Raw genomic sequence first — 27,966 nt, forward strand, 5'->3', positions numbered from 1 at the left:
AACGAGCTGAGATTAGGAGCACACTCTTAAAGGGAGTATAAAACCTGTATAATAGACCCCTGTCCACAGAAGCAATCAATCAATCAGATTCCAAACTCTCCACCATGGCCAAGACCAAAGAGCTCTCCAAGGATGTCAGGGACAAGATTGTAGACCTACACAAGGCTGGAATGGGCTACAAGACCATCGCCAAGCAGCTTGGTGAAAAGGTGACAACAGTTGGTGCGATTATTCGCAAATGTAAGAAACACAAAATAACTGTCAATCTCCCTCAGCCTGGGGCTCCATGCAAGATCTCACCTCGTGGAGTTGCAATGATCATGAGAACGGTGAGGAATCAGCCCAGAACTACACGGGAGGATCTTGTCAATGATCTCAAGGCAGCTGGGACCATAGTCACCAAGAAAACAATTGGTAACACACTATACCGTGAAGGACTGAACTCCTGCAGCGCCCGCAAGGTCCCCCTGCTCAAGAAAGCACATATACAGGCCTGTTTGAAGTTTGCCAATGAACATCTGAATGATTCAGAGGAGAACTGGGTGAAAGTGTTGTGGTCAGATGAGACCAAAAATTGAGCTCTTTGACATCAACTCAACTTGCCGTGTTTGGAGGAGGAGGAATGCTGCCTATGACCCCAAGAACACCATCCCCACCGTCAAACATGGAGGTGGAAACATTATGCTTCTGGGGTGTTTTTCTGCTAAGGGGACAGGACAACTTCACCGCATCAAAGGGACGATGGACGGTGCCATGTACCGTCAAATCTTGGGTGAGGACCTCCTTCCCTCAGCCAGGGCATTGAAAATGGGTCGTGGATGGGTATTCCAGCATGACAATGACCCAGAACACACGGCCAAGGCAACAAAGGTGTGGCTCAAGAAGAAGCACATTAAGGTCCTGGAGTGGCCTAGCCAGTCTCCAGACCTTAATCCCATAGAAAATCTGTGGAGGGAGCTGAAGGTTCGAGTTGCCAAACGTCAGGCTCGAAACCTTAATGACTTGGAGAAGATCTGCAAAGAAGAGTGGGACAAAATCCCTCCTGAGATGTGTGCAAACCTGGTGGCCAACTACAAGAAACGTCTGACCTCTGATTGCATCAAGAGTTTTGCCACCAAGTACTAAGTCATGTTTTGCAGAGGGGTCAAATACTTATTTCCCTCATTAAAATGGAAATCAATTTATAACATTTTTGACATGCATTTTTCTGGATTTTTTGTTGTTATTCTGTCTCTCACTTTTCAAATAAACCTACCATTAAAATTATAGACTGATAATTTCGTTGTCAGTGGGCTAACATACAAAATCAGCAGGGGATCAAATACTTTTTTCTCTCACTTAAGTTGAATGCACCAATTTGTAAGTCGCTCTGGATAAGAGCGTCTGCTAAATTACGTAAATGTAAATGTCTTGAAATACATCCACAGGTACACCTCCAATTGACTCAAATGATGTGAATTAGCCTATCAGAAGCTTCTAATGTCATGACATCATTTTCTGGAATTTTACAAACTGTTTAAAGGCACAGTCAACTTAGTGTATGTAAACTTCTGACCCACTGGAATTGTGATACAGTGAATTATAAGTGAAATAATCTGTCTGTAAACAATTGTTGGAAAAATTACTTGTATCATGCACAAAGTTGATGTCCTATCCGACTTGCCAAAACTATAGTTTGTTAACAAGAAGTTTGTGGAGTGGTTGAAAAATGAGTTTTAATGACTCCAACCTAAGTGTATGTACACTTCCGACTTCAACTGTACATAGGCGTGCAGAGGCCCATTAATCAGCAACCATCAGTCCTGTGTTCCAATGGCACGTTGTGTTTGCTAATCCATTAAAAGGCTAATTGATCATTAGAAAACCCTTTTGCAATTATATTAGCACAGCTGAAAACTGTTGTGCTGATTTAAAGAAGCAATAAAACTGGCCTTCTTGAGACTAGTTGAGTTTCTGGAGCATCAGCAATTGTGGGTTCGATTACAGGCTCAAAATGGCCAGAAACAAAGAACTTTGTTCTGAAACTCGTCAGTCTATTTTTGTTCTGAGAAATGAAGGCTATTCCATGTGAGAAATTGCCAAGAAACTGAAGATCTCGTACAACACTGTGTACTACTCCCTTCACAGAACAGCGCAAACTGGCTCTAACCAGAATAGAAAGAGGAGTGGGAGGCCATTTATTTGTTTCTGGCCATTCTGAGCCTGTAATCGAACCCACAATTGCAGATGCTCCAGATACTCAACTAGTCTCAAGAAGGCCAGTTTTATTGCTTCTTTAATCAGCAGAACAGTTTTCAGCTGTGCTAACATAATTGCAAAAGGGTTTTCTAATGATCAATTAGCCGTTTAAAATGATAAACTTGGATTAGCAAACACAACGTGCCATTGGAACACAGGACTGATGGTTGCTGAAAATGGGCCTCTGTACGCCTATGTAGATATTCCATTAAAAAGCAGCCGTTTCCAGCTACAATAGCCATTTACAACATTAACAATGTCTACACTGTATTTCTGATCAATTTGATGTTATTTTAATGGACAAAAAAATTGCTTTTCTTTCGAAAACAAGGACATTTCTAAGTGACCCCAAACTTTTGAACGGTAGTGTACCTCTGAAAATGTGGTCCATATCAGGTGTTTTGTGAAGCGATCAATTGAACAGAGGTTCTAAAGGTGATAATAGCATGCATACAGGTACCTGAGGGCTGTTTCTGGGTATCTGCTGTGTGGAAGATGACAGATTGTGAGTTTCACCTTAGTTGGCTGAATGATGAAGGAGGATCAGTATAATTCATGCTGGGCTACATGATTGTCAGATACAAGAACAAAGACTCTGTAATGCCTTTAAGAACCCTGACATTTATCAGTTGATTTTATTTCAGTGCCTTTAAATACTTCTGCCTTGTCAAAGCACTTTATACAGTATAGAATATGTATACAGTAAAACAGATGGTAGTTTGACTTTATTTTAGGCACAGCAACCAGAGGGATGAATGTGTCGGTATTATGTGGTTGAGGTGAGGAAGTTGAAAAGTCTAGCTAATAGTTGACCTTAAAGTCAGATACGGAGTCAGGATTTGAATACCTGGGGTTAATTACGAGCGAGTTACCAGTATGTAGACATATTTCTATGGCTCTGTGGAGGATTCATGTTGGATAAGAACTAAGCAGATTATAGAGTATGGTGACCGGGTTAGTTAAAGGACTTCTATTGTATGCTTGGTTGAAAAACACCTTTCGCACAAATTGTTCCAGGCCAGGTTTAACATGAAAGCAGTGGGCACGGTAGAGCAGAGCTTCCATAAGTAGAAAAAAATGAATATGGTTTCAGAATGTGTTTGAAAGGGAAAGATTGAATCTCTATGTGAAGGCTGTTTTTGACCATGACAGCAGGCTTGGCAAGGAGAACATGTTTATGTGGGAGCTGGTTAATGTAATGCAGTCAAAGTGTTTAAAATGATAATGGTCCACAACTTGAGCAACACTAAGAACTAAGGAAAAAAGAGACCATCTCACCACCCTAAAAGTAACAATGGCAGGTGAATGAAGCGCATATGCTTGTTAGTTACTGGTGTTCATCATGTAAATATAACTCTCACACTAAATGAACATTCTACACTTATGTTGGTGAATGATTAAAGCTGGAATCCTTAATGGTGAAACTGCCACGTCCGTTTTGGATATTACAACAACAAAGAAGTTACTGCAAACGACTAACACTGTTTTTTTCCCCCCTCGGACATCATTGCACGCACAATTTTTATTACCACACTGCTCGACGCACCACTCCTTAGTTTCGTCCACAAAACAAAAACAGTAACCAAGGTGCTGGGGCGGACAGTGTCACAGTTTCCCCTAATGCGGATTCCATCTTTAAAGGTGGCAAAGCACTTATGTAGTTATTTACTCTGACACCCACAGTGGGTTCTATCCATGAACACGTTCTCCACTTTTTGGTATTTTCCCCTAACTGTTACTTTCATGGGTGAGTTTATGCCATTGTGGTTCCCCTCTTTCTTTTCTCAACTTGCATTCCCTCACACACCAAGTCTGCATTTACTATGAGGGTAACTATCTCCATTTGGAAATCTAAAACACTTTAAAATCGAAAAGGCCACGAGGCTTAAAAAGACCTAGAGATGCAGATATCGTAGGAAATGTATCCTCTTTTCATTAAAGTGGGGTGAAATGTTCATATTGTGTGTGTATATATACAATTTAAGAGATTAAATGTTTAAAACTAAACTTGCATTGTGACAAAGAAAATAAATAATCTCTAAGACTAACATTATTTAACTTGACAGACACTAACCAAATATTAAACAACGTTGAGATTGGTATGGAGGTCTGTAAAAGTAACTGATGAAAAGTGAGCTTGGTTGTGTGTACACTGACTCTTACTGCTTCCTGTGCATGCATAGCCTACACTGTCATTTTCCTTTACTGTCACACTTTGTTAGTCATTGCCCCCCTCATGAAGCCTTTCATTGCAGTGAGTCTGTACCTCTTATGTTTCCTCCTATTCCACCCTCTCTACATTCAAATCCACCAGATTAGTACCTATTCTGATGTTTGTTCTTGTTGAATGTGATGCTGAAATTGTGCAGCAACGACTTGTTTGATTTCAGGGGCACAAAGATGCTGGGAAGATGTTTTTATTTTTTTAGATGTAGGAGAAGTTTGTTTTAAATGGTGGCAGACTCTAATCCCCCATTACAATTCTCCCATATCTGCCTCTGGATCATATCCAACTGTCCTTTCCAAGAAGCAAGCATGGGTTATGTTACAGTACATAGGGCTGCGAGTGTGTCCCAATACTCTCCAAAACCTTCCACCTCTTGTGTCCTTTCATTTGTAACCACAGAGGTCAAAATTCTCAATAGGTTCATTTACCAATATAATGCTTATACCCACCAAGTCTTTTATGATCAGTGGCCAGGAAAAAAAGGAGAGGTATTTCTGATTATTGGGACCTAGCCCTTGTTCAGGTCAACAGCTTCTTCGGTCAATGGTTCATTCACATGTCAGGCCAATGAAAGGTCCTTGCTATCTGTGATCCTTGGGACGTCCCTACCCCCATTGAAGTTGACATTTTACAATGGTTACGGTAAGAGTTAGGGTTTAGGGAAGGGAAGTCCCAAGGGTCCCGGAAAGCACTAACCGCCAATTTAAACCTCATCTCAAACGAGATCGATTGCCAACCCATCACACCTTTTTGTTCATGAGACTACTTAGATATTTTTATTCATATTTGTTTTAATAATTTATAAGGCTTCTCCACCAACCTGAATGTTTTAAATTATAATTTAACATTGATGTTAACTTTTGTCCTACTGACTGAAAGTATGGGATACTGATTGAGAAACAAGCTAAAGAAAAATGTAGGTCCTCCCTCTGGTCAAACACTGTGCCATACCAGAGCTGCCAAGCCCAGACACCACTGCATTCTTTCATCTCCAGAGTTACTTAACATTACCCTTGGCTTGGGCTGATGGCATGAAATGTTTAGAAATAGCATGATATGAGCCATTTTGGTTCTGGTCAGATGGCCAATGTAGAGGCTTGAGAAGATGGTGACAGGCTACTTATGAAAACAGAGGGTCCATTTCTATGAGGATGTCAGTATTCTTCCTTGGCACAGCATTACCATGTCAACTCTTATATAACCTGTATTAAAATGTATAGATTGTGAAACCTGTTATTGAATGTCTGAAAGATTATGATGATTATACATACATTTCCACCAACAAAAAATACAAAAAAGTGAATTGAAATGTGTAAAAAGATTCATAAAACAGAAGAATAAAAACTAGGATAAAATGTACTATTTTGTTTGTATTATAATTACTATTGTGCTGGCAGAGGGATATTGAACAGAAATCAGCTGTAATAAAGTAATTTTAGTATATAACTTGTGTCCTGTTTTTTCAATTTGGAGCATAAGAAATTGAAACATTGTTAGAAAATGTGCACTCATATGGAGACTCTAACTCAGGACTTCTGCCTCGTAAACACGTGACCGCCCTTCTGAAGAATTTCAACCCATTGTGCCATTAAAAAAGGCCTTCAATTGTGCAAGGGGCGACACTTCAGGTGAGGAGTGAGTTTAACAGATCCCCATCTGCTACACTAATACAATTCTTCAAGATCCAGCAAAGTTACTCATCAAAAGAGCGTAGTTTGGTGATCAATGCTTATGGGATGAGAACCTTGCCTGAGCTGAGACCTGAAGACATGTTAGTTTGACGTGTTAGTTTGTGTTAGATGTTGTTAGTTTCAGGTCTTTCGGCAAGGGAATTCATTATAAGGTTAACATGTGACTGACTGGATTAAGACTGTGTTAGCCTGTTGAGCTGAAGCCTAGGCATTGGTCCTGTGACTTGGATGGGTCTCTTCAAGGAAGAGGTCATGTGATGAGTAACTTGTCTGAGATCTGAAAAGTTACATTGTCTGGCGCACAGGAGATCTGGGTTAGAACCCCATCAGTCAAACCATAGTCATTAAAACCATAGTCAAACTAACACATGATGTCTCCAGGTCTCAAGCAAGGTTGCTCATAGATCTCCAAACCACCTCTGTTGCGCTCTCATTAAATGGGGTGCACAGATCCTTCTGCTTCTGTTTGCCACAGAATGTGTTGTTGTTGTGCAGTAGGCCTGATTTCGAACCCAGTCAGTTATATTTAAGCAATAAAGGCACGAGGGGGTGTGGTATATGGCCAAAATACCATGGCTAAGGGCTGTTCTTAAGCACGACGCAGCGCAGAGTGCCTGAACACAGCCCTTAGCCGTGGTATATTGGCCATATATCACAAACCCCTGAGGTGCCTTATTGCTATTATAAACTGGTTGCCAACGTAATCAGAGCAGTAAAATAAATATTTTGTCCTACCCGTGGTATACGGTCTGATATACCACAGCTGTCAGCCAATCAGCATTCAGGGCTCGAACCACCCAGTTTATAATGGTGCTATAATCTGAGTATGAGATCAAAGGGGGGTGAAATGTGACAGAGGTGGTTCGATGAACCATGCTCTTTTGATAAGTAATCTTGCTGAAGACTTGAATAATTTTTTTGAAATATAAGTTACATTTATGAATTCAATGATTCAATCTGTGCATTACAAATTCTAAAATGTTAAATGAAAATGCAATATCGTAATACAAATACCAAATTATTAAATGAAAATACAATTTCTATTGGCACTGAAATCGCTACACACATGACACGGAGTGTCAAGGAGTGGAATGATAGTTTAAGACTGGTACCCAGACTAGGGCGTGTACAGTAGATCAAAAATTTGCTCCCCAAATTATGCGCAGTAATTGCGCATTCTGACTCCCGGAAACTCAACTCACAGGTAACGCAGGAACATTTGCTGGAGCATGCAGGCGAAGCTGTCCCTGAACAATGAAAACATGCATGTTAGCTGTCTAAATAGCTATACAATGTTATATTTGATAAAGTAAAACCATATTAACTTCACAAATTAGTTATTAAGCAAGCTAGCTAACTGTTCTAGCTAGCCAACAATACAAAAACCTCCCAGTCAGCTGGTGCTAATTGCTAGCTAGCTGTAACATTGTGAATAGCTAGCTAGCTATAAAAAGCAAGTTTAGCTAAACAGCTTGCCTCCATGAATGTCACTGATATTCACGGACTTGGATATCGTTAAATCTGCTCCCATCACGATTAAAAGGTAGATACTTTATTTCCAATATTTATTGTTAGCTGGCTATTATACACGTCACCAAGATAGAGAATTAGCTAGCAGCTAGTTACCCCCTCACTGAACACAGATGATCAACTTTCCTCCATACTTAGCTAGGACATCTGCTAGTTTGCAAAGACCAACATACTGCTTGTTTGGTTTGGGCTTGAGTTCATGTACTAGTGTTGATAATCCCTGAAATGTCCTTGCTTTCAACCAAAAACCAAACCCTGTTTACAATCAAAATCTAAAATTGCCATTGTTTAATATTGTTCTCTTTCTTCAGGATTAGCAGTTCTCATGTTGCTCCCACCAGTACCTTAACTATTGTTCTGTAGAGGACTGTAGTGTTATGTTCCCCTATGGTTTAACTCTCCTCTGTCTGCTATGTCTCATTGTAGAAGCCCCAGGATGGTGTGTGAGCTGCTAGTCTCCTCACTGTGGTTCCTTTTTGTAATCTTCTGGGTGGAGACCATAAGCGTGTGGCTTTTCCTATGCATCTTCTACCAGGACCAGGCATTTTATCACTGGGGGGACGGGTACGAGTACCTAATCATATTTTACACACAGACAACTTGCTGATTCTTAATCACCTTACAAATATCCATATTAAGTATCAAAACAGACCTTACTTTCTCATTCTGTTACTACAGGGTATTTGCAGATGACCCCGGCCAAATGCTGTACATGTTGAGCAGGTGAATCCTAATTTTGATTTCGATCTGTTCTTGGGTGTGATCAGATGAAATGCAGTACTATGACTTGTATCTGAAATGGAAAACTATACTGTTGTTAATAGTTATTACCATGTAGCATGTCACAAGAATGTGTTTACCGATACTGACAAGAGAGGGCATGATCAGGTTCAGTTCTTGACACTTTCATGAATAAAGTCACCATTGTTCTCTTTCCACAGAGTGGATCCCGCTGGACAGATGCAGACCTGAGACAGGGAAAGGATATGAGGAACAGCACATAATGGATTGTTCTCTCCAGATATAAAATTATGGGAGCTGTATGTTTGAGACACTCCTATAAAATAATGAGAAACAGTAGTCTTTTTCTACCTCCCTGCTCCTGGTTCCCGCCTAGATTTAGCACATGGTCATTGTCAACATGAACAAACTGTATTGAATGCAGTTGGATTGTTGTTGGATATGGGTAGAGACACCCAGCTTGGCAGGAAGAACCAGGGAGGGGGTCCTGCTGTAACTGTGGAATAGATACATAGTGAGGCAGCTAAGTGTTCCCCACCAAAGCTTGAACCATCATACAGATGTTCTATTTCTGTTGTCTGTTTTAATATGTGAGATAGGTAAAACAATGTGAAAAACACTTGGCAGATGCTTTGAACAAATATTTTTAACTGAGGTTTAGTCCGTAGTCAGTCATTTTTTTGGATTTCAGCAGACTTGCACATTATCATGGTTGTACACATTTTAGTTTATTTGTGTCTGTATACATAATCTGCTTCAGTCTGGGCACTTACATGACAGTGTCACTGGATTGTTTTGTTATGTAAAACACTAACAACATTATTGACATGATACACACATTCAATTAAAAACTTTACTCCAACATGATGAAAATATAATTTGCACTCATCAGTATTTTTCAAGTTTTGTGATTTGCGCTCAAACTAAAATGTTGAATGTAGCTTTTTTTGATGAAGACCATAGATGTTTCCCAGTTTTCTTGTTGCTGTTGTTAAGCTCACACCACACTAATAATGTAATGAATGCTCCTCTATCAAATGACGAAAATTATTACAACCCATAGATGAATTCCACATTTTGACTTGTACCTGTTCATAACTTGTAAATTGTCTTCATTGAAGATTATCCTTATGTAATGTAAGTCATAGCCTAACACAAGTCTTGTCTTTGTAATGTTGACTTCTTTTTGTTTAGGAAAGTGGCATGTCGGGTTAAACTGGGCAGTGACACCAATGGTACATTTGGTTTTATTTGTTTGCATCCGAAGACAGAATAAATTCTCACATTTTCCAAGCTTGTACTTCTATTTCAAACAGTTTCATCTTTGCTGCAGATTGGTTGTCAGTATATAATTTCTCAATTTTATATTCCAATACAGTAGAGGGCGGTGATGTGTTATTTTAGTAGCTTGCTTGCCAACGCAGAACCGTAGAAATTGATACGGGTCAGTTTATGGTACCACCAAAGATGATTTTTATAACTAAACTAAGATAGACCACAGCCTATCATTTTAAACGTAACAAATGAGCCATAGTGGGCAGAACAAGCAAGGAGGTGGGCAGAGCCAAGCACGAGCTAGTGAAATCCTATTGGCGCGTTCTAGCAATTATTTGCATATTTCTATTGGGGAACGCCTCCTCTGTGAAGTGCGCAATAACAATTCGCCTTTGCACGCCTTCTAAACATCCCAATTTTTTAAAACTTTGTCAAAGGGTAAAGTCAACAAAAATTATTCAACTCTGTTCGTAACATATTGTAGTTTTGGGAACAGAAAACTGTATTGAGATCAAATGTTTAATCGATGAGTATACTAGCAGAATATCGTCCGAAATCCATATCGTTCCTCTTCTCCCTCTGCCGGCCACAGGGCTTCCTCTCACTACCATATTTGGTAGTGAGTGGAAACGCCAACCGGATGCTTCAGATTTATATATCTGGTGAAATATCTGTCTCATTGTTCTATCTGTGGTACCACCGCCTACCACAAATCCACATACGATATAGCAAAAACTGACCGTATTATATTCAGGCAGTTCGGAAGCTACCCATGAAAAGATAAGGGGTCTTACTAGTTGCAAGGCGCAGCCAGCCAGGACAGAAAAGCAAAAAAGGCGCAAGCTCTGAGTACTTTGGAGTAAATAGCTAGCTGGGTAGTCAACGGAGTTTCTCTTTCTTTCAGGTAAAGTGTTTTAGTAAGGAGTGACTTGAACGGTTGTCTTAATTTATAAGAAGCTGTGCTTCCAGTCGTGGTCATTATTTTAAGATCATGGCTCCAACTATCCAGACACAAGCCCAGCGAGACTCAGACGGTCACAGGTAAATATCCTCTCCGATTTATTTTCTTGGCGTCAACTAACTAACGTTAGATAACCTAGCTAATGACGACATGGCTAGTTAGCAATCATCGTGATTTACATATGTTCTGATTGTCCCGTGATAAGTTAACATAAGTTAAAGTATTGAAATGGGGTCTGTTACACTTCCTATTTCTTCAGTCTATCAGCTGAGTGTGTAGCTAACAACTTGTTTTCTCTCTCCACATGACTAGGAGTTCATCACACAGAACTGTTCCAGAGAGGTATGCATGCAGTTTGTTTTACATGTTTCAACAAAAGAGAGACTCAGTTACAGCTGAAGTTATTGTGTTTTTTAAATACAAAGGGGGTGGAGGGCTGGTGATATCATGGACAGATTAAAGGCCATATGACCATTAGGTAGTTATCTCTTTGGGTTATGAGGCATCAATGGTTTATAGAACATGTTTTTGATGACTACTTCTTCTCTGTACACTTTTGAAATGTGTGCTTCTGTGTTTGTCCCAACCAATCTCCCAGGTCCGGAGTGGTCTGTCGGGTAAAGTACTGCAACAGCCTGCCTGACATCCCATTTGATCCCAAATTCATCACATATCCATTTGACCAGCACAGGTAAACACCCTTGTTCCTTCTGCCATAAAGGTCAGTCGAGATGTTGCTATGTCTATTAAATGTATTGTAATTGGAGCCACAGTGTGCAGCTTTTATTTTTTAAGCCTTCTCCCATAAATGCCGTACTGCCACCGTACCTGACTCTGATGTTGCTGTCTGGTGTTGATAGGTTTGTGCAGTACAAGGCAACGTCGTTAGAGAAACAACACAAACATGAGCTGCTTACTGAGCCTGACCTTGGCGTCACCATCGACCTCATTAACCCAGACACCTACCGCGTCGACCCCAGCAGTATGTTTCTGAACAACACACACACACATTGTTATACCACACAGTCAGTATATTTTTGTGGTGGTTACTTGAAGCTTGTGTAGTATTGATTTAGAATCATCCCATCCTTATTTTTCTAGTTCTTCTGGATCCAGCTGATGAGAAGTTATTGGAAGAAGACATCACGGCTCCATCCAGCTCGAAAAGGTTTGGATACAGACTGTGTACCAGTCAATACAGTATCTTTGTGACAAAATTAAAGTCTTAATGACTTGGGATCTGTGCTATGAGCCTTTTGTTTGTCTTCCTGTAGATCTCAGCAGCACGCCAAGGTGGTCCCATGGATGAGGAAGACTGAGTACATCTCTACAGAGTTCAACAGATATGGAGTCTCCAATGAGAAAGTGGAAGTCAAGTGAGTGTGACCTAACAGGCTAGCTAACCACCACATTCAGCATACACACTTCCCATTTTATAGTGTTTTCTCTTTTTGTCCCACCCCTTCTAAAACCTATGTGTTCTGTCCTTAGGATCGGTGTGTCTGTCAAACAGCAGTTCACAGAGGAGGAGATATACAAGGATAGGGACAGCCAGATTGCTGCTATTGAAAAGACCTTTGAGGATGCACAGAAACCGGTGAGAGTGCCCCGTGTTTGGTACTGCACAATTCACTGTACTATATTCAGTCCAAATAGATCTTACAGTAACAACATCAAAATCAATGTCCAGCTACACAGAGATCACACAGTTCATTGTATGCTCCTTCTAATATGAAGATTGCACTATCCTCTTTCATTCCATCACAAACAAAGTTATTGTACAGATGTTGGATCTTAATTGTACCTATATTGTCACAGCAACAGAATTTTAATGTTTAGTCCATAATGTTGCCTGATCGGTGGTTAGGCTATTAGCTGGTCAAAATGAGGCTACATGAAAAGTGGTATACTGTTAATATACAGTTGTGCACGGGGGCCTCCCACTCCTCTTTCTATTCTGGTTAGAGCCAGTTTGCGCTGTTCTGTGAAGGGAGTAGTACACAGTGTTCTACAAGATCTTCAGTTTCTTGGCAATTTCTCGCGTGGAATAGCCTTCATTTCTCAGAACAAGAATAGACTGACGAGTTTCAGAACAAAGTTATTTGTTTCTGTCCATTTTGAGCCTGTAATCGAACCCACAATTGCTGATGCTCCAGATACTCAACTAGTCTCGAAGGCCAGTTTTATTGCTTCTGTAATCAGCACAACAGTTTTCAGCTGTGCTAACATCATTGCAAAATGGTTTTCTAATGATCAATTATGATCAATTAGCCTTTTTAAAATGATAAACTTGGATTGGCAAACACAACATGCCATTGGAACACAGGACTGATGGTTGCTGATAATGGGCCTCTGTATGCCTATTTAGATATTCCATAAAAAATCAGCCGTTTCCAGCTACAATAGCCATTTACAACATTAACAATGTCTACACTGTATTTCTGATCAATTTGATGTTATTTTAATGGACAAAAAAATTGCTTTTCTTTCGAAAACAAGGACATTTCTAAGTGACCCCAAACTTTTGAACAGTAGTGTACATGAGGACAGATGTTGGGGATCCTCTCATCCTGAGGTACAACATTTTTATTGAACGATGCCAATGTGCAAACTAAATGGAAACTCTTCCCCCAGATTGCCCAGCACTACAGTAAACCCAGAGTCACTCCTGTGGAGGTGATGCCTGTGTTCCCTGACTTCAAGGTGAGCATCCATGACACTCAACAGGACATACAGTACCATTGTATTGGTCTTGGCTACCTATCTGTATTATGCCCATGGTCTTTGTTTCTGGGCAGTCATTGGTTCCTGTATCTGTTCTAAGCTGGATCCGTTTAGCTGTTGTTGTCTAGCCCTATTGTGTTTTGGTAAAGAGTAAGCATTTGTGTGTTCTGTTCTCTGCTCCCCAGATGTGGATCAACCCGTGTGCTCAGGTAATCTTCGACTCTGATCCTGCTCCTAAAGACATGTCAGCACCCCAGGGTGTGGAGATGATGTCACAGGCCATGATTAGGTGAGGACAAAACATTGCCACATTGTGTGTGTGTGTCTGTGATTTTCTGTGACCATCCTGCACTATGACAATTTACATAATGTTCTGAATTGTTTATTGTTGTGCCCTGCAGAGGTATGATGGATGAGGAAGGAAACCAGTTTGTGGCCTACTTCCTGCCCAATGAGGAAACGATTCGCAAGCGCAAGAGAGATGTGGATGAGGAGCTGGACTACATGCCTGATGATCTGTGAGTAATCCAACAAGCATTTACACTAACCTTGAGTAGACAGGACACACCAACAATGATACTGATATATTAACTATACTATCTCTATCAATAATATTCAGTTTTCACATTGTCTACTTCCTCACACCTACTTGGTTCACCTTGTCCAAGTACAGAACCTGTATGATGTTGGAATCTCTGAAACACACTTACTGTAACATTGAACTAGATGTGATAAGGATGGTTTGTGTGTGTGTTCTAGGTATGACTATAAGATAGCCAGGGAGTACAACTGGAACGTGAAGAACAAAGCCAGCAAGGGCTACGAGGAGAACTACTTCTTTATCTTCAGAGACGGAGATGGAGTCTACTACAACGAGCTGGAGACCAGGTAACCATTGGCCGGGGTGGGGGTGGGGGGGGGTTCCTCATATTGGGGTCCTCATAGTGGGGTCTGTTGGGTTTACTTTAACAGGAGGTGACGTGGGATTCTCTTGGAAGAGAGAGTCACATTATTCTGGTAGATTTGTATTTGCTAGGGTGGGTTTAGTTTGTTTGTTTTGGCCTGAGGACACGAAACCTGTGAAGAAGGTTCTGACTGTTGTCCTGGATTGCAGAGTGCGGCTGAGTAAGAGGAGAGCTAAGGCTGGAGCCCAGTCTACTACAAATGCTGTGCTGGTGTGTAAGCACAGAGACATGAATGAGAAGGAGCTGGAAGCACAGGTGAGACTGCTAATCAGGCCCTCCTTTGGGGGGTCACCTTCTTTTGATGACCGCTGTTTTCTACACTGAGCATTACTTTCAATCTGTGGAAACTGTGTTTACTTAATAAGTGGACCTCAACACTGATAGAGATGAGCATGTAGTGCTGGACATAAGTAGACAAGTATACATTTGCAGACATCTAAATAATCAGAGTAATAATGACATCTGTCTTTATGTCCATTAGGATGCGCGTAAGGCTCAGCTGGAGAACCATGAACCAGAGGATGAAGAAGAGGACATGGACTTGGGTAAACTGCAGGACTCTGGTCAGTCACTCCCCTCTCTGTCCTTCCCAATGTTTACTACTGTGTCTGCAGAGGCTCTTTGTTTTACGACTGCTTCTTAGATCCATATTAACTAATTGTCTGTATCTGTTTGTCTCCAGGTGATGAGAAGGAGAAAGGCAGCGAGAGCGAAGGAGACAACTCTGACAGTGACTCTGACAGGGAGGATGAGGATGGAAAGCGGAGTGGAGCTGAGGATGATGAAGTGGAGGGAGCGAAGCGGAGGAGGAAGGCCAGTGGTAGCGGCAGTGAGAGTGGCGAGGAGGAGGTCAAGCTGGCGGATGAGGTGGAGATCTTCGGTAGCGACGATGACAGTGATGACGATGACAACGAGCCCAAGAATGGAGCAGCCCAGAGCAGCGGGGAGGAGGGCAGTGGGAGCGAGGAGGAGAAGGAGAGCCATAGGGAGAGGAGTAGGAGTGGCAGCGCGTCTCCGGCCCACAGTAGCGGTAGTGACCACTCAGAGGGCGGCCGCGCCCAGAGCGGGAGTGGCAGTGAGCAGGCCTCAGACTCCAGCGACGGCAGTGACAGTGAATAAAAGCCTAGGCCTTCTTACTGTGACAACACCGGCACACCATGCCTCACCCCCGAGCTCCAGCCAGCCCAGGCTAACAAGCCCCACCCTCAGAACAGCCCTGTCTTTACAGAGTCAGTCTGAGGCCAGCAACTCATTCCTGTTGAGCGTTAGTTTGCTACTTTTTTAGGAAAGACACAAATTCTAAGGGACTTCTACAAGGCTTTTGGGTACCTGTAAATGTCATTTACTCAAATCTGTCAGACTTTTGCTCATAGATATAGATGGAGCCACTATCTTAGTAGTTTTGTGTACAGTACATGCTTCATTTAACAAAATTCTTCCCTACCAACAATATATTTATTTTGTTCTTTTAAGCTGTTATTTTGTTCTTTTAAGTCTGAGTTTGTCTTTATGGTTTGTCGATTTCTCACTCAATATGAGGCACTTTCTTAAAGTGGTGTGAAAGCAGATAAACATTTTTTTTGTTTAATTTTCTTGTGTGCATAAATCTGTTGAATAATTTTGTTTCTTTGTCCTTAGCGTTTGAGGATACAATGCATTATAAATGTAATTGGAACAGCCAATAAAATGCGGGAAAGTTTTGTAAGGAAAAGTGTTGCTTTTTTACGTTTTGTGCTAAACTTTCAAATGAGCATTCTCTTTTTCTGCCCATTTCTTGTCCCCCCTCCCCCCCAGAAACATTTTCCTTCCGAAGTGGTAATAATATAGCCTGGTCCCCGATCTGTTTGTGCTATCATGTCAACTCCTCGTCACTCATTCCACAAGGAGTTGTCAAAAGAGAGCAGAAAGACTGGCAACCAGGCTAGTAATAATGGTTTCTGAGTACAACTAGGGAATAAGAATGCAATAACATAAATGACAATATAAGCAATTTATTGCAAACCAGTAATGAAGTTAATGTACTGGTATGTTCAATACATGAACACAAGTGTCTCTTCAGTGAAAGAAATACAATTTGTTTATCAGCCACTCTTCAGACAAGTCATCTATGTTTCGCGTCTCAAAAACCTATTGAGAAAAAAGGGGTAGGATTAGGCTAAACATGCATATTTTCTGAAAATTTTCTATTATGTTGTGAGTTTAGGGTTGGGCTTACGTTCAGATCATTATTGTTATCAGTCAATACTTTTTTTTTTTCTTTAGGGGGTAGATCAGCTTTAATATTTCAGATTGTAACTTCCATCAATGTAATTGTCTGCATCACTTCTAATCCCCCATATGTTTTTTTTCTCGCATATATATATACACACAGTGGGGAGAACAAGTATTTGATACACTGCCGATTTTGCAGGTTTTCCTACTTACAAAGCATGTAGAGGTCTGTAATTTTTATCATAGGTACACTTCAACTGTGAGAGACGGAATCTAAAACAAAAATCCAGAAAATCACATTGTATGATTTTTAAGTAATTAATTTGCATTTTATTGCATGACATAAGTATTTGATCACCTACCAACCAGTAAGAATTCTGGCTCTCACAGACCTGTTAGTTTTTCTTTAAGAAGCCCTCCTGTTCTCCACTCATTACCTGTATTAACTGCACCTGTTTGAACTCGTTACCTGTATAAAAGACGCCTGTCCACACACTCAATCAAACAGACTCCAACCTCTCCACAATGGCCAAGACCAGAGAGCTGTGTAAGGACATCAGGGATAAAATTGTAGACCTGCACAAGGCTGGGATGGGCTACAGGACAATAGGCAAGCAGCTTGGTGAGAAGGCAACAACTGTTGGCGCAATTATTAGAAAATGGAAGAAGTTCAAGATGACGGTCAATCACCCTCGGTCTGGGGCTCCATGCAAGATCTCACCTCGTGGGGCATCAATGATCATGAGGAAGGTGAGGGATCAGCCCAGAACTACACGGCAGGACCTGGTCAATGACCTGAAGAGAGCTGGGACCACAGTCTCAAAGAAAACCATTAGTAACACACTACGTCGTCATGGATTAAAATCCTGCAGCGCACGCAAGGTCCCCCTGCTCAAGCCAGCGCATGTCCAGGCCCGTCTGAAGTTTGCCAATGACCATCTGGATGATCCAGAGGAGGAATGGGAGAAGGTCATGTGGTCTGATGAGACAAAAATAGAGCTTTTTGGTCTAAACTCCACTCGCCGTGTTTGGAGGAAGAAGAAGGATGAGTACAACCCCAAGAACACCATCCCAACCATGAAGCATGGAGGTGGAAACATTATTATTTGGGGATGCTTTTCTGCAAAGGGGACAGGACGACTGCACCGTATTGAGGGGAGGATGGATGGGGCCATGTATCGCGAGATCTTGGCCAACAACCTCCTTCCCTCAGTAAGAGCGTTGAAGATGGGTCGTGGCTGGGTCTTCCAGCATGACAACAACCCGAAACACACAGCCAGGGCAACTAAGGAGTGGCTCCGTAAGAAGCATCTCAAGGTCCTGGAGTGGCCTAGCCAGTCTCCAGACCTGAACCCAATAGAAAGTCTTTGGAGGGAGCTGAAAGTCTGTATTGCCCAGCGACAGCCCCGAAACCTGAAGGATCTGGAGAAGGTCTGTATGGAGGAGTGGGCCAAAATCCCTGCTGCAGTGTGTGCAAACCTGGTCAAGACCTACAGGAAACGTATGATCTCTGTAATTGCAAACAAAGGTTTCTGTACCAAATATTAAGTTCTGCTTTTCTGATGTATCAAATACTTATGTCATGCAATAAAATGCAAATTAATTACTTAAAAATCATACAATGTGATTTTCTGGATTTTTGTTTTAGATTCCGTCTCTCACAGTTGAAGTGTACCTATGATAAAAATTACAGACCTCTACATGCTTTGTAAGTAGGAAAACCTGCTAAATCGGCAGTGTATCAAATACTTGTTCTCCCCACTGTACATACATACAGTGGGGAAAAAAAGTATTTAGTCAGCCACCAATTGTGCAAGTTCTCCCACTTAAAAAGATGAGAGAGGCCTGTAATTTTCATCATAGGTACATGTCAACTATGACAGACAAAATGAGAAAAGAAATTCCAGAAAATCACATTGTAGGATTTTTTATGAATTTATTTGCAAATTATGGTGGAAAATAAGTATTTGGTCAATAACAAAAGTTTCTCAATACTTTGTTATATACCCCTTGTTGGCAATGACACAGGTCAAACGTTTTCTGTAAGTCTTCACAAGGTTTTCACACACTGTTGCTGGTATTTTGGCCCATTCCTCCATGCAGATCTCCTCTAGAGCAGTGATGTTTTGGGGCTGTCGCTGGGCAACACGGACTTTCAACTCCCCTCCAAAGATTTTCTATGGGGTTGAGATCTGGAGACTGGCTAGGCCACTCCAGGACCTTGAAATGCTTCTTACGAAGCCACTCCTTCGTTGCCCGGGAGGTGTGTTTGGGATCATTGTCATGCTAAAAGACCCAGCCACGTTTCATCTTCAATGCCCTTGCTGATGGAAGGAGGTTTTCACTCAAAATCTCACGATACATGGCCCCATTCATTCTTTCCTTTACACGGATCAGTCGTCCTGGTCCCTTTGCAGAAAAACAGCCCCAAAGCATGAAGTTTCCACCCCCATGCTTCACAGTAGGTATGGTGTTCTTTGGATGCAACTCAGCATTCTTTGTCCTCCAAACACGATGAGTTGAGTTTTACCAAAAAGTTATATTTTGGTTTCATCTGACCATATGACATTCTCCCAATCCTCTTCTGGATCATCCAAATGCACTCTAGCAAACTTCAGACGGGCCTGGACATGTACTGGCTTTAGCAGAGGGACACGTCTGGCAATGCAGGATTTGAGTCCCTGGCGGAGTAGTGTGTTACTGATGGTAGGCTTTGTTACTTTGGTCCCAGCTCTCTGCAGGTCATTCACTAGGTCCCCCCGTGTGGTTCTGGGATTTTTGCTCACCGTTCTTGTGATCATTTTGACCCCACGGGGTGAGATCTTGCGTTGAGCCCCAGATCGAGGGAGATTATCAGTGGTCTTGTATGTCTTCCATTTCCTAATAATTGCTCCCACAGTTGATTTCTTCAAACCAAGCTGCTTACACAGTAAATTTTGAAGTGTTAAAGTAACACTTAAAGAGTTAAATTTAACACTATTTCTGAGTGTATATGGTCCCACCCTGAAATAGTGTTAATTTGACTCTTTTCATAGTGTTAACATTTTAGAGTTAAATTAACTCTAAATAGAGTAAAAATTTAACACTCGCTTACACTGAATAGTGTTATTTTAATTTTACACTAAAGGTTAAATAACACTGGAGAGTGTAAATATTACCCCTTGGAAGAGTTAATCATTTACTCTTCTAAAATAACAAATCAACTCTGATTGAGTTTGATTCCAGTCCAGTTTAACACTGCATGGAGTTGACACTCAAGGTTAAAATAACTCTGATAAGTGTTGATGTTACACACTATTGTGTTGATAATTGACTATCTTGCAGTGAAAAACAAGCTCAAATAGAGTCAAATTCTAACACCGTATAGTGTCACGGAAATAAATCTCAGCAGTATTCATTTTACACTTTTTTTGTGTCAAATTACACCAAATACTCCATTAAGTGAGTAAAAATCACAACTTACCACAAAATAATGCATTTCAAATTTTTATTAACAGCTCAACTATGTCAGGCTAAAATATATTAAGAATACAAATCCCTTTTTAAAACATTGACCTTAGGTTTCCATAAAATGGCAATAGGGAACAACATACAAGGAGGAATCTGTCGTTCCATACTTCATTTGAACATCAAAAGGTTTAAAGTAACACAGTTCAGTAATGTTGATCACCTTTTGAACCCTGTCTGGATGCATCCTGACCTTAAAGGCATAGTAATGGTAATCAAAACACACTGTTTCCATCAGTTTTCCACAGAGCAATACAGTCATCTTTCACAGCAATAATTTTGATTTTACAAAATACAGGCATCTCAAATGCTACCTCAGTACAGATAATGAAGTCACGGCGGTACTCTGTACCATGATGTTTGATCCACTTGGCAGAAAACACACTGGTAGACAATACAGACCCACATTTTAAAGCAATCTCGGGACCTTCTTTGAGCTCACTAAGTGTTACCATCTTCCCCGAACCTAAAGTTAATCTTTCCTTGCTAAAGGACTCTCGATACATTGCCATACAACTTTGGTGCTTTTTGGCTAATGTTTTTGTTACATTTTTAAAGCTTTTTAATTGCTTCTTAAAAAAATTATGTTTAGCTTCATAACGCATGCACCACATGTGCAGAACTGGGCCGATGTTTTTTATATTACGAGGGTAATGAATCATAAGTGATGCTTTGGTAAGAGATTGATTGCAGGAAACAACTGCTTGAAGAGCTGATGATGATCAATGATTAAATGTTTGAGGTAAATGGTCATGCCTTCTGTAAGGACTGGGGAAAATACAATGTTAACAATGTGTAGAAGCAAAAGTAGAAGATGCCAGTGCTGGTCATCTGACTGTATTAAATCACCAAATAGCAAAGGCATATTACGTAATAAGCACCAAGACTGTATAGCATTCAACCCCAAATCATTACTTCCATCAAACAACTTTACTCTAGGTGGACGGTTTCGCTGCTGATTGTATCCATAGTCAAAAGCATGTATTCTACCAGCCAGTTGTTCAGCATTTAGGAATAACATAATTACCAAGCTTTTGACGTCTTTAAAACGTGGAAACTCAGACAGTATGTTGCTTGACTGCTGGGGGTCGAGGATCATTTTGCGGCGATACACAAACGTCAGTTCCATTTTCTTCTTGATTGTGTCTGCATCAGCAGAATGTTTCATCAGTGAGATTGCTTTGTTGCACTCATCATCAGTCAGGGCAGTCTCTGGAACAAACTGGGATTCTCGTCTGACAGTCGGTCCTCCAGACATGTCTTCACCAGTTGATCCTTTGGCTGATTCTACACAACACGGGAAAATTTCAATCATGTCAAAAGTTTTAGTAGCCTGGCTAACTTTTAAAGGAAGTACTCCACTGTAAAATATACTTTTTGAGCTGTAAACTAAATGATATGAATGATATGTTTGATGCTAGGAGTGTGGCAAGCTGGTTTAGCCAAGGCCAAATGGGAAGAAGGCCAAATTACAGGTGTTGGCCATCTGAGGGGCAGAGGACAGCAAAGGGGGGGTGGTTACATGATATATATGAATGTATATGGAGCATGATAAAAAGGTGACCTTGAAATTGTGGCGTTAATGGCGACGCAAGGAAAAATTTGGGTGCACCTACATTTTGTGCTGGTGCACCTAAATAAAAAGTTAGGCGCACAAGTGCAACCAAGACAAAAAGTTAGTGTGGAGCCCTGCATCAATGCTGGTGTTAATATTGACATTATTTCTTCACAATTTATGAAATCTGCAGTTTGTGGGTTGAAAAATGTATGAAAATGCCATCTACTGGTTTAAATCACCCTAAAGTTTGCAAGGCCAGTTTGCCAGGGGTTGCCTCGACCAGTCAGTGTCGAGGCAACCCCTCTATGTCACAGTCCTTTGTAGGTCTCTGATGCATATTTTCTTTAAATTTGCTAAGAGGGAGGGGAGCTAGCAGAATTGAAGGATGTAGTTACACATTATACTATATGTCTGAGAAATAGTGCAACAAATGCAATTATTGATCTAGCAACTGTTTTGTTCCATACATTTTCCAGTATTACCTCCGAATGATGATCGCCTGTCTTTGGCGGTGCCTCTCTGAATAGTTTTAATCCTCCAGGCCAAGTACCCAGTTCCACTCTCGCCATCATAATAATGCTCCTTGAAGGATGAAAGGATAACAAAAATGGATACTTCATTGAAAACAACATGGTCTGGTAGGATTCAAAACTTCCAATAATATTTAACATTACAACTATTACTGTGTGCAACTCACATAGCCATTCTTAGAGAATGGGTCACTGAGGTACGGGAATAAGGTCACTATTCCTTTGGCATACATTTCTTTCACCTGTCTGGGTGGAGATGTACTGCAAAATTGAAGAAGAAAGGATTGTGCAGTCATATTCACTTAGATTCAGATTTAGATTTACAGATTGAGAACACAAGGACTATTAACAAATTACCCATTCATTTCTGTCATGTCAGCTGCCAGCATGTTCACCATTTTGCGTCTTGTTTCATCCGTCAAGGACTTGGTTCGGTTGTATTCATTTATTATACGTTCCCCACCGGTTTTGTTGGTAAGAGCTGATTCCACCAACTTAAAACAAAATGCATAACAATTCTGCATGTTATGTCCACTGCAAATAAACTGGAAATAAACTAATATGATGTCAGAGGATGTCCCGATCCAATCTCAAAGATTGCAAGTGCTACAAAAATCCAATGAAAAAGCCAATAATGGTAAGAAACTCCCTCCAGACAGCGACAATAACTTGAATGTACTCGAAGTGTGCACTGTATTATCAATAAATAAATAAAAGTATCTGATCAGGACTCAATATCAGCAGATACTTTTTTTAATCGGATAGGGCGCTTAAAAAAACTTGATCGGGACATCCCTAATCAGGACTTCAAAAATGTTTTGAAACCATGTAATTTACATTTAAAATGTCAGAATTGTCTTACTTGCTTGGCTTCTGTATCCAGCCTCTGGCGTTTTCTGGAGGGGCTATCTGAAATAATGACTGTATCCTCAGAGTCCAAGGTATCAAGGGATGATGGTTGGGATTGCTCAGAAGAGGCCACCATGGAGACAGATTCTAACCATGATTTTTAGAAGAAAAAGAATTATATATAGTTCCCTCATAATCTAAGACACTTATTTAATAGACACCATGAACTTCATAAAACAAAGAAATAACGTATTCATTAATTAGTCTAATTAACTGAAACAAACCTGAGTCATATTTGATGGTTAGCACCCCAGTTGAGGGATCCTTTATAATATCCTCAAAAACATCATCATCCAATTCAGTCCCTGAACTGTCAACAATTTTCACACCTTCTGTTACAGCTGGGACACCAAACTTTGCAAATGCTAGAAAAAACAGGGATAAAAGCTTGTGTAAACAAAAGTAAATCATTATTTATATAATAATTTCACTGTGTACACCTACCTTACCCTATAAAATAGGTTTTAAACAAACACTATTAAGTGATTAAAATGTTTTTTTTGTAGCATCATAACTATACCTTAAGCAATGCATCCACAATTAAAGTGTAGTTACCAAGGGCAAAACAGAAGAAATTTAGACGTACAAAAATGGACCAGTTCCAAAAACCTGAGAACTTAACATGTCCCATCATTTTAGGAATATTCCAGTATATCAATTTTAAACAGCTAAATTCAGACAGTTATTACTAACATTGTCAAATTCTTACCTGCAATCAAAAAGTCTTTCAGATTTGGCTCAGTTATTCTGACAAATTTTTGGACATCTCCAAGTTTAGCTTTAAGCAGCATGCTCCCTGCAAATAGTATCAGTACAATTTCTCACAGTTAAAAAGTTGATGGTCTTATTTTAGCAGTATTTCCTCAAATATAAGAAAAAATATTGTTTCAAGCCACCAAAGTGCTGAGAAATGATCAGCACTTTTGCAGAAATGGCCAGTTAAATTGAAGTTACTGTCAAACACATTAAAAAGGATAACGTCTGATTTTCATCCTTGTAACATTAATGTTACCGCCTTGCCCGCACAATTACTGCAATTGTTGGGTCTTGGTATATTATAGAGTGTGGTCTAGACCTACTCTGTCTGTAAAGTGTCTTGAGATAACTCTTGTTATGATTTGACAATATAAATAACATTGAATTGAATAATGTTAGCTAAACGTTACACCATAAGTGTGTGCTAAGATAGTGCTTAAGTATTTTAACAGTACTGCTGCTGCTTTGAAACCCGAAAGTCATTTTGTATAATATCCAGGAAAAAATAAAGGCACACCGCTTAAGCAGTGTCCAAGGTTAATGTCTACCCGCCGTTAACATAATAAATCCATGCCACCCGCACATAGTTAGCCAGTCAAGCTAACGTAGCTAACTGTAGCTAGTTTAGCCAACTCCCCTTAGTCTTTGCTATGTTCCTGTAATATCTGAACGTTAACAAGAAGTACACAATCCCCCTCCACGTTGTATTAACATAACTTACAATAAATCGGGCTGACATTGTCTAGTTTGAACGTTATGTTCGGTCAGTTAATGTTAATTAACGTTAGCTTAATACTGCTGGCACATGGACTGGACAGAAGTCAGTCACAACATGTTAACGTTAGCCTTTTTAAAATTATACATTTTAAGACCTAAAACCAACTAGAGTGCACTGTTAGCAACGATATAAAGTAATTCTTAAATGCTGCTTCTGTTAAAATGACAAATAATGTGTGTATAGTCGCTTAGGAGAAACTTACCGCAGTCATTCCACATGAAGAAAATGGCGCCGTGAAAATGTGTGGTCCGTTTGAGACGAGTCGTAGGTGGGCGGAGCTTTCCAGAGTACGTCTGACACTGCGTCTTTTAACAACGTACTTTTTCACCAACACTGGGCGGTATCTTACTCCAACTGTTGTAGTAATAACTCTGTAAGAGTCAATGTACTTTGACACTGCATATTTAACACTATGGAATTTACTGTGTACCTATTGCAGATTCAGTCTTCCCAGCCTGGTGCAGGTCTACAATTTTGTTTCTGGTGTCCTTTGACAGCTCTTTGGTCTTGACCATAGTGGAGTTTGGAGTGTGACTGTTTGAGGTTGTGGACAGGTGTCTTTTATACTGATAACAAGTTCAAACAGGTGCCATTAATACAGGTAACGAGTGGAGGACAGAGGAGCCTCTTAAAGAAGAAGTTACAGGTCTGTGAGAGCCAGAAATCTTGCTTGTTTGTAGGTGACCAAATACTTAATTTCCACCATAATTTGCAAATAAATTCATTAAAAATCCTACAATGTGATTTTCTGGATTTTTTTTTCTCAATTTGTCTGTCATAGTTGACGTGTACCTATGATGAAAATGACAGGCCTCTCTCATCTTTTTAAGTGGGAGAACTTGCACAATTGGTGGCTGACTAAATACTTTTTTTCCCCACTGTACATATACACACACATATATACATACATCCATACACACACACACACATATCCTTTTAAAAATTATATTTCCCTTAATTACTTTCCAAGCCCACCACCCCTTCCCCAACTGGAGTAAACTAGTGAACAACAACGCTTAGGCCTCTACTTCCAGCCCATACATACTATATACATTTGATGGACACAGTCAAATTCTACAATAATTATATTTTGTTTGTTTTTACTCCTGAACTTCCTCCGATCATTTTCATGATGTCCATCTGGTTTGCTTCTATATGCCATATTTTTCTAACTGTGCTCTTTCACAAAAGCTCTCAACCTATAACCTATATACTTATTATGGACACAGTATGCTTTACATTCGTTATCTTGTTGTTATTAGTCCCATCCTTCAGCTCCATTCAACACCTCCCATCTATCTCTTAACACCATCCATATTGAATATCTATTTGCCATATATTATTCAACTGTACTGTGATGCTTTACAAATCAGTCAATACTTGAAACAGACAATAGTCCTGACCTTTGTGAGCTCTGCTGCGGAGACCAGTTGGTTCTTGCTGCCTGCGTACATCATTTGCTGCTCAGGCTTGTACCCTGTTGAGATGAGGAGGGTGTATAAGCCACAGATGTATGTCCACTGAACCTTTTTGATCTCTCCATATGATAAATATTGATTGAATCTCATCTTTACTTTCAATTATCATCACTTACTACCTTCAAAAAGTGATATTGTGCAAAGGGATGTTGCAGCACATCAATGCTAATCCTTCACTCAATTGGCTGTTCACTGAATTAGGGTGAATTACTCACCCACTGGACTTGAGAATATGAAACACAGTCGGTAGAACCCCCTGCCATCTGTATGGACGTATTTGTAACTGTAAACAATGAATGTACACTATATTGTCAAGGAAATCCAATCACTGATCAATGATACAACTCAACACTGGCAGTGCTGGTGAATATGAGGTTAACATAGATTTCTGCTGTTTCACTCCGACATGTTATAAAAGGATATCTTGGCTGCCGCTCGGGAAGTTCATTCCTCAGGTCATCCAGGGAGATGTCCTGAAATGTGAGAGCATGTTTTGAGTTGAACTGTTATTGATAAAGGTGTGGATGGATTTTAGTAATTATTAACTCAGTATGGGATATTCAACATCTCAGAAAGACAACGTAACTTGCCTCATACTCCTCCTCCAGGATCACAAGCTGTTTCTCCATGTCAATTTTCACTGAGGGAATAGGATAATTATTCTATATTGAGTCCTAGACATACAGTATGTTTTTTTTAATTAGGTGAAACAGATGACAGTTGGGCTACTGAGGAACATGTTTTCAATTAAGTCACTCACTCAGGATGGCTGCATTGTTGGTCTCTTTTCAAAATCTAAACTTCTTCAATTTTTCTTTCACACATCCACCTCGCACACAACCAGAGAGCTTGACTAGAATGTAAAAGTGAAACAAGTTTATCAACCGTGGGAAGTTTTGACACATTGTAATTGTATATGTTGGTTATATTGCTACTGTCAGACTACATCATTGAAAGTTCTGTCATATTTCACTCAGTGAGAGAGAGAGATGAGGGGGAGGGGGCAGAAAAGGGGGAAAAGAGAGAGGGAGGGATACAGAAAAATAGGTTTTAGAGCAACTTGTTTTGATTTCTGAAGTGCTAGAACGCATGAACGCATAGATCATAACAAAATCTTAAAGTGACATATTGAGGCCAGGAAGTGCATTTGTTGCATCATGGGACAAAAAAACTTCCTGTGTCAAGAGGATGGGAGGGGAAAATAAATGTACGCCTGCCTAAAAACCTTTACAACATAAACTAGGACATCACCGTCCATGCCAAAATACATTTTCTTGGTAAAGTGCAATATCGTATAAATAAACGGTCTCCCATACCATTCTAGAAGAGATTTTATTTTGGTTTCTTGCCTGCAAAGATACTGTCTTCTTGTTGAGGCAGTTCCTCCTCGGCCAACTGCTTGTGACAGGATGCTGTCTGACTCTCAAGATCATCCTTTTCTGTAGTAGCACATACTGTAGGGGAGGGCAGACATTAACAAATACTAGAGCATCCACCAGTACCATCTCCCCGCACTGTGTCAGATCTAGCCTTCTTGAGACTGACTAATGTTAGGGATGTCGTTAGTTCTATCTGTCTACAATCCTTTGTCGCTGTATCTGGCAGCAAATCATGCCTTTGTAATAATACAATGTTGTATACCCAAAATAAGTAATGTTGCAATAAGATAAAATAACAAAGTGATATTGTCTTTTCACATTTGTTTAATGGGTGCAGTCAGAGAAAGCTGAGCATTCTTTGATAATCTGATTCATTCTACATATGAGTGTTTTTAGCCTTTATTTCAAGAAATGGAAAAGTCACTGTCTGTGTCCTCTGTAATTTCTATCTTCATTCCTCAAACGTTAATCTAACTGATCAAATGCAATCAAGCCAAATATGTTTGTT

At 40.2% G+C, this 27,966-nt stretch overlaps 3 protein-coding genes across 9 annotated transcripts; 1 reads left to right on the top strand and 2 right to left on the bottom strand.

Annotated features, from left to right (window-relative positions):
- Positions 1-10,464: 10,464 nt before the first annotated feature.
- LOC121568391 (RNA polymerase II-associated factor 1 homolog) lies at positions 10,465-16,048 on the top strand. Its single transcript, XM_041878933.2, has 14 exons — positions 10,465-10,743; positions 10,976-11,005; positions 11,262-11,354; positions 11,524-11,645; positions 11,765-11,831; positions 11,938-12,039; positions 12,155-12,260; positions 13,298-13,366; positions 13,573-13,676; positions 13,789-13,905; positions 14,147-14,275; positions 14,502-14,607; positions 14,834-14,915; positions 15,035-16,048. Exons 1-14 carry the CDS (start codon positions 10,694-10,696, stop codon positions 15,469-15,471), a joined length of 1,614 nt encoding a protein of 537 aa, XP_041734867.2. The 5' UTR covers positions 10,465-10,693; the 3' UTR covers positions 15,472-16,048.
- Positions 16,049-16,327: 279 nt separating this feature from the next.
- On the bottom strand, positions 16,328-27,500 carry LOC121568392 (glia maturation factor beta-like). The gene is made up of 7 exons (XM_041878934.2): positions 27,396-27,500; positions 26,840-26,932; positions 26,670-26,719; positions 26,503-26,552; positions 26,295-26,377; positions 26,005-26,078; positions 16,328-16,479 (listed from the first exon to the last, which is right to left on the bottom strand). Coding segments are annotated over exons 2-7 (330 nt in total). The 5' UTR covers positions 26,841-26,932; positions 27,396-27,500; the 3' UTR covers positions 16,328-16,407.
- On the bottom strand, positions 20,037-25,023 carry LOC121558851. Of its 7 annotated transcripts, none has more exons than XM_045219061.1 (8): positions 24,804-25,013; positions 23,777-23,863; positions 23,292-23,432; positions 23,021-23,154; positions 22,516-22,652; positions 22,326-22,419; positions 22,111-22,210; positions 20,037-21,357 (listed from the first exon to the last, which is right to left on the bottom strand). In XM_045219061.1, the coding sequence occupies exons 1-8, from the start codon at positions 24,817-24,819 to the stop codon at positions 20,729-20,731; spliced, it is 1,338 nt and encodes a 445-aa protein (XP_045074996.1). In that variant the 5' UTR covers positions 24,820-25,013; the 3' UTR covers positions 20,037-20,728. The 7 variants fall into 7 exon arrangements, with proteins under 7 accessions (XP_045074996.1, XP_045074998.1, XP_045075002.1 ...); XM_045219063.1 differs by having other exon boundaries at positions 23,397-23,432; positions 24,804-25,011; XM_045219067.1 differs by lacking the exon at positions 22,326-22,419 and having other exon boundaries at positions 24,804-25,023.
- Positions 27,501-27,966: the final 466 nt, after the last annotated feature.

Source organism: Coregonus clupeaformis, chromosome 6, assembly GCF_020615455.1.
Source record: "Coregonus clupeaformis isolate EN_2021a chromosome 6, ASM2061545v1, whole genome shotgun sequence".
Lineage (NCBI taxonomy): Eukaryota > Metazoa > Chordata > Actinopteri > Salmoniformes > Salmonidae > Coregonus > Coregonus clupeaformis.

What these genes read in the sequence shown, in the direction of transcription:
- LOC121568392 (XM_041878934.2), bottom strand. An exon ending in CTTCCCGAGCGGCAGCCAAG is followed by an intron (nt 26,378 to 26,502) that starts ATATCCTTTTAT and finishes AATATAGTGTAC; the next exon opens with ATTCATTGTTTACAGTTACA. An exon ending in CATATTCTCAAGTCCAGTGG is followed by an intron (nt 26,079 to 26,294) that starts GTGAGTAATTCA and finishes TCATCTCAACAG; the next exon opens with GGTACAAGCCTGAGCAGCAA.
- LOC121558851 (XM_045219061.1), bottom strand. An exon ending in GAAAGACTTTTTGATTGCAG is followed by an intron (nt 23,433 to 23,776) that starts GTAAGAATTTGA and finishes TGTTTTTTCTAG; the next exon opens with CATTTGCAAAGTTTGGTGTC. An exon ending in AACCATCAAATATGACTCAG is followed by an intron (nt 23,155 to 23,291) that starts GTTTGTTTCAGT and finishes AATCATGGTTAG; the next exon opens with AATCTGTCTCCATGGTGGCC.
- LOC121568391 (XM_041878933.2), top strand. Translation starts at nt 10,694, where the DNA reads ATGGCTCCAACTATCCAGACACAAGCCCAGCGAGACTCAGACGGTCAC. An exon ending in CTACCGCGTCGACCCCAGCA is followed by an intron (nt 11,646 to 11,764) that starts GTATGTTTCTGA and finishes TTATTTTTCTAG; the next exon opens with TTCTTCTGGATCCAGCTGAT. An exon ending in GCTCCATCCAGCTCGAAAAG is followed by an intron (nt 11,832 to 11,937) that starts GTTTGGATACAG and finishes GTCTTCCTGTAG; the next exon opens with ATCTCAGCAGCACGCCAAGG.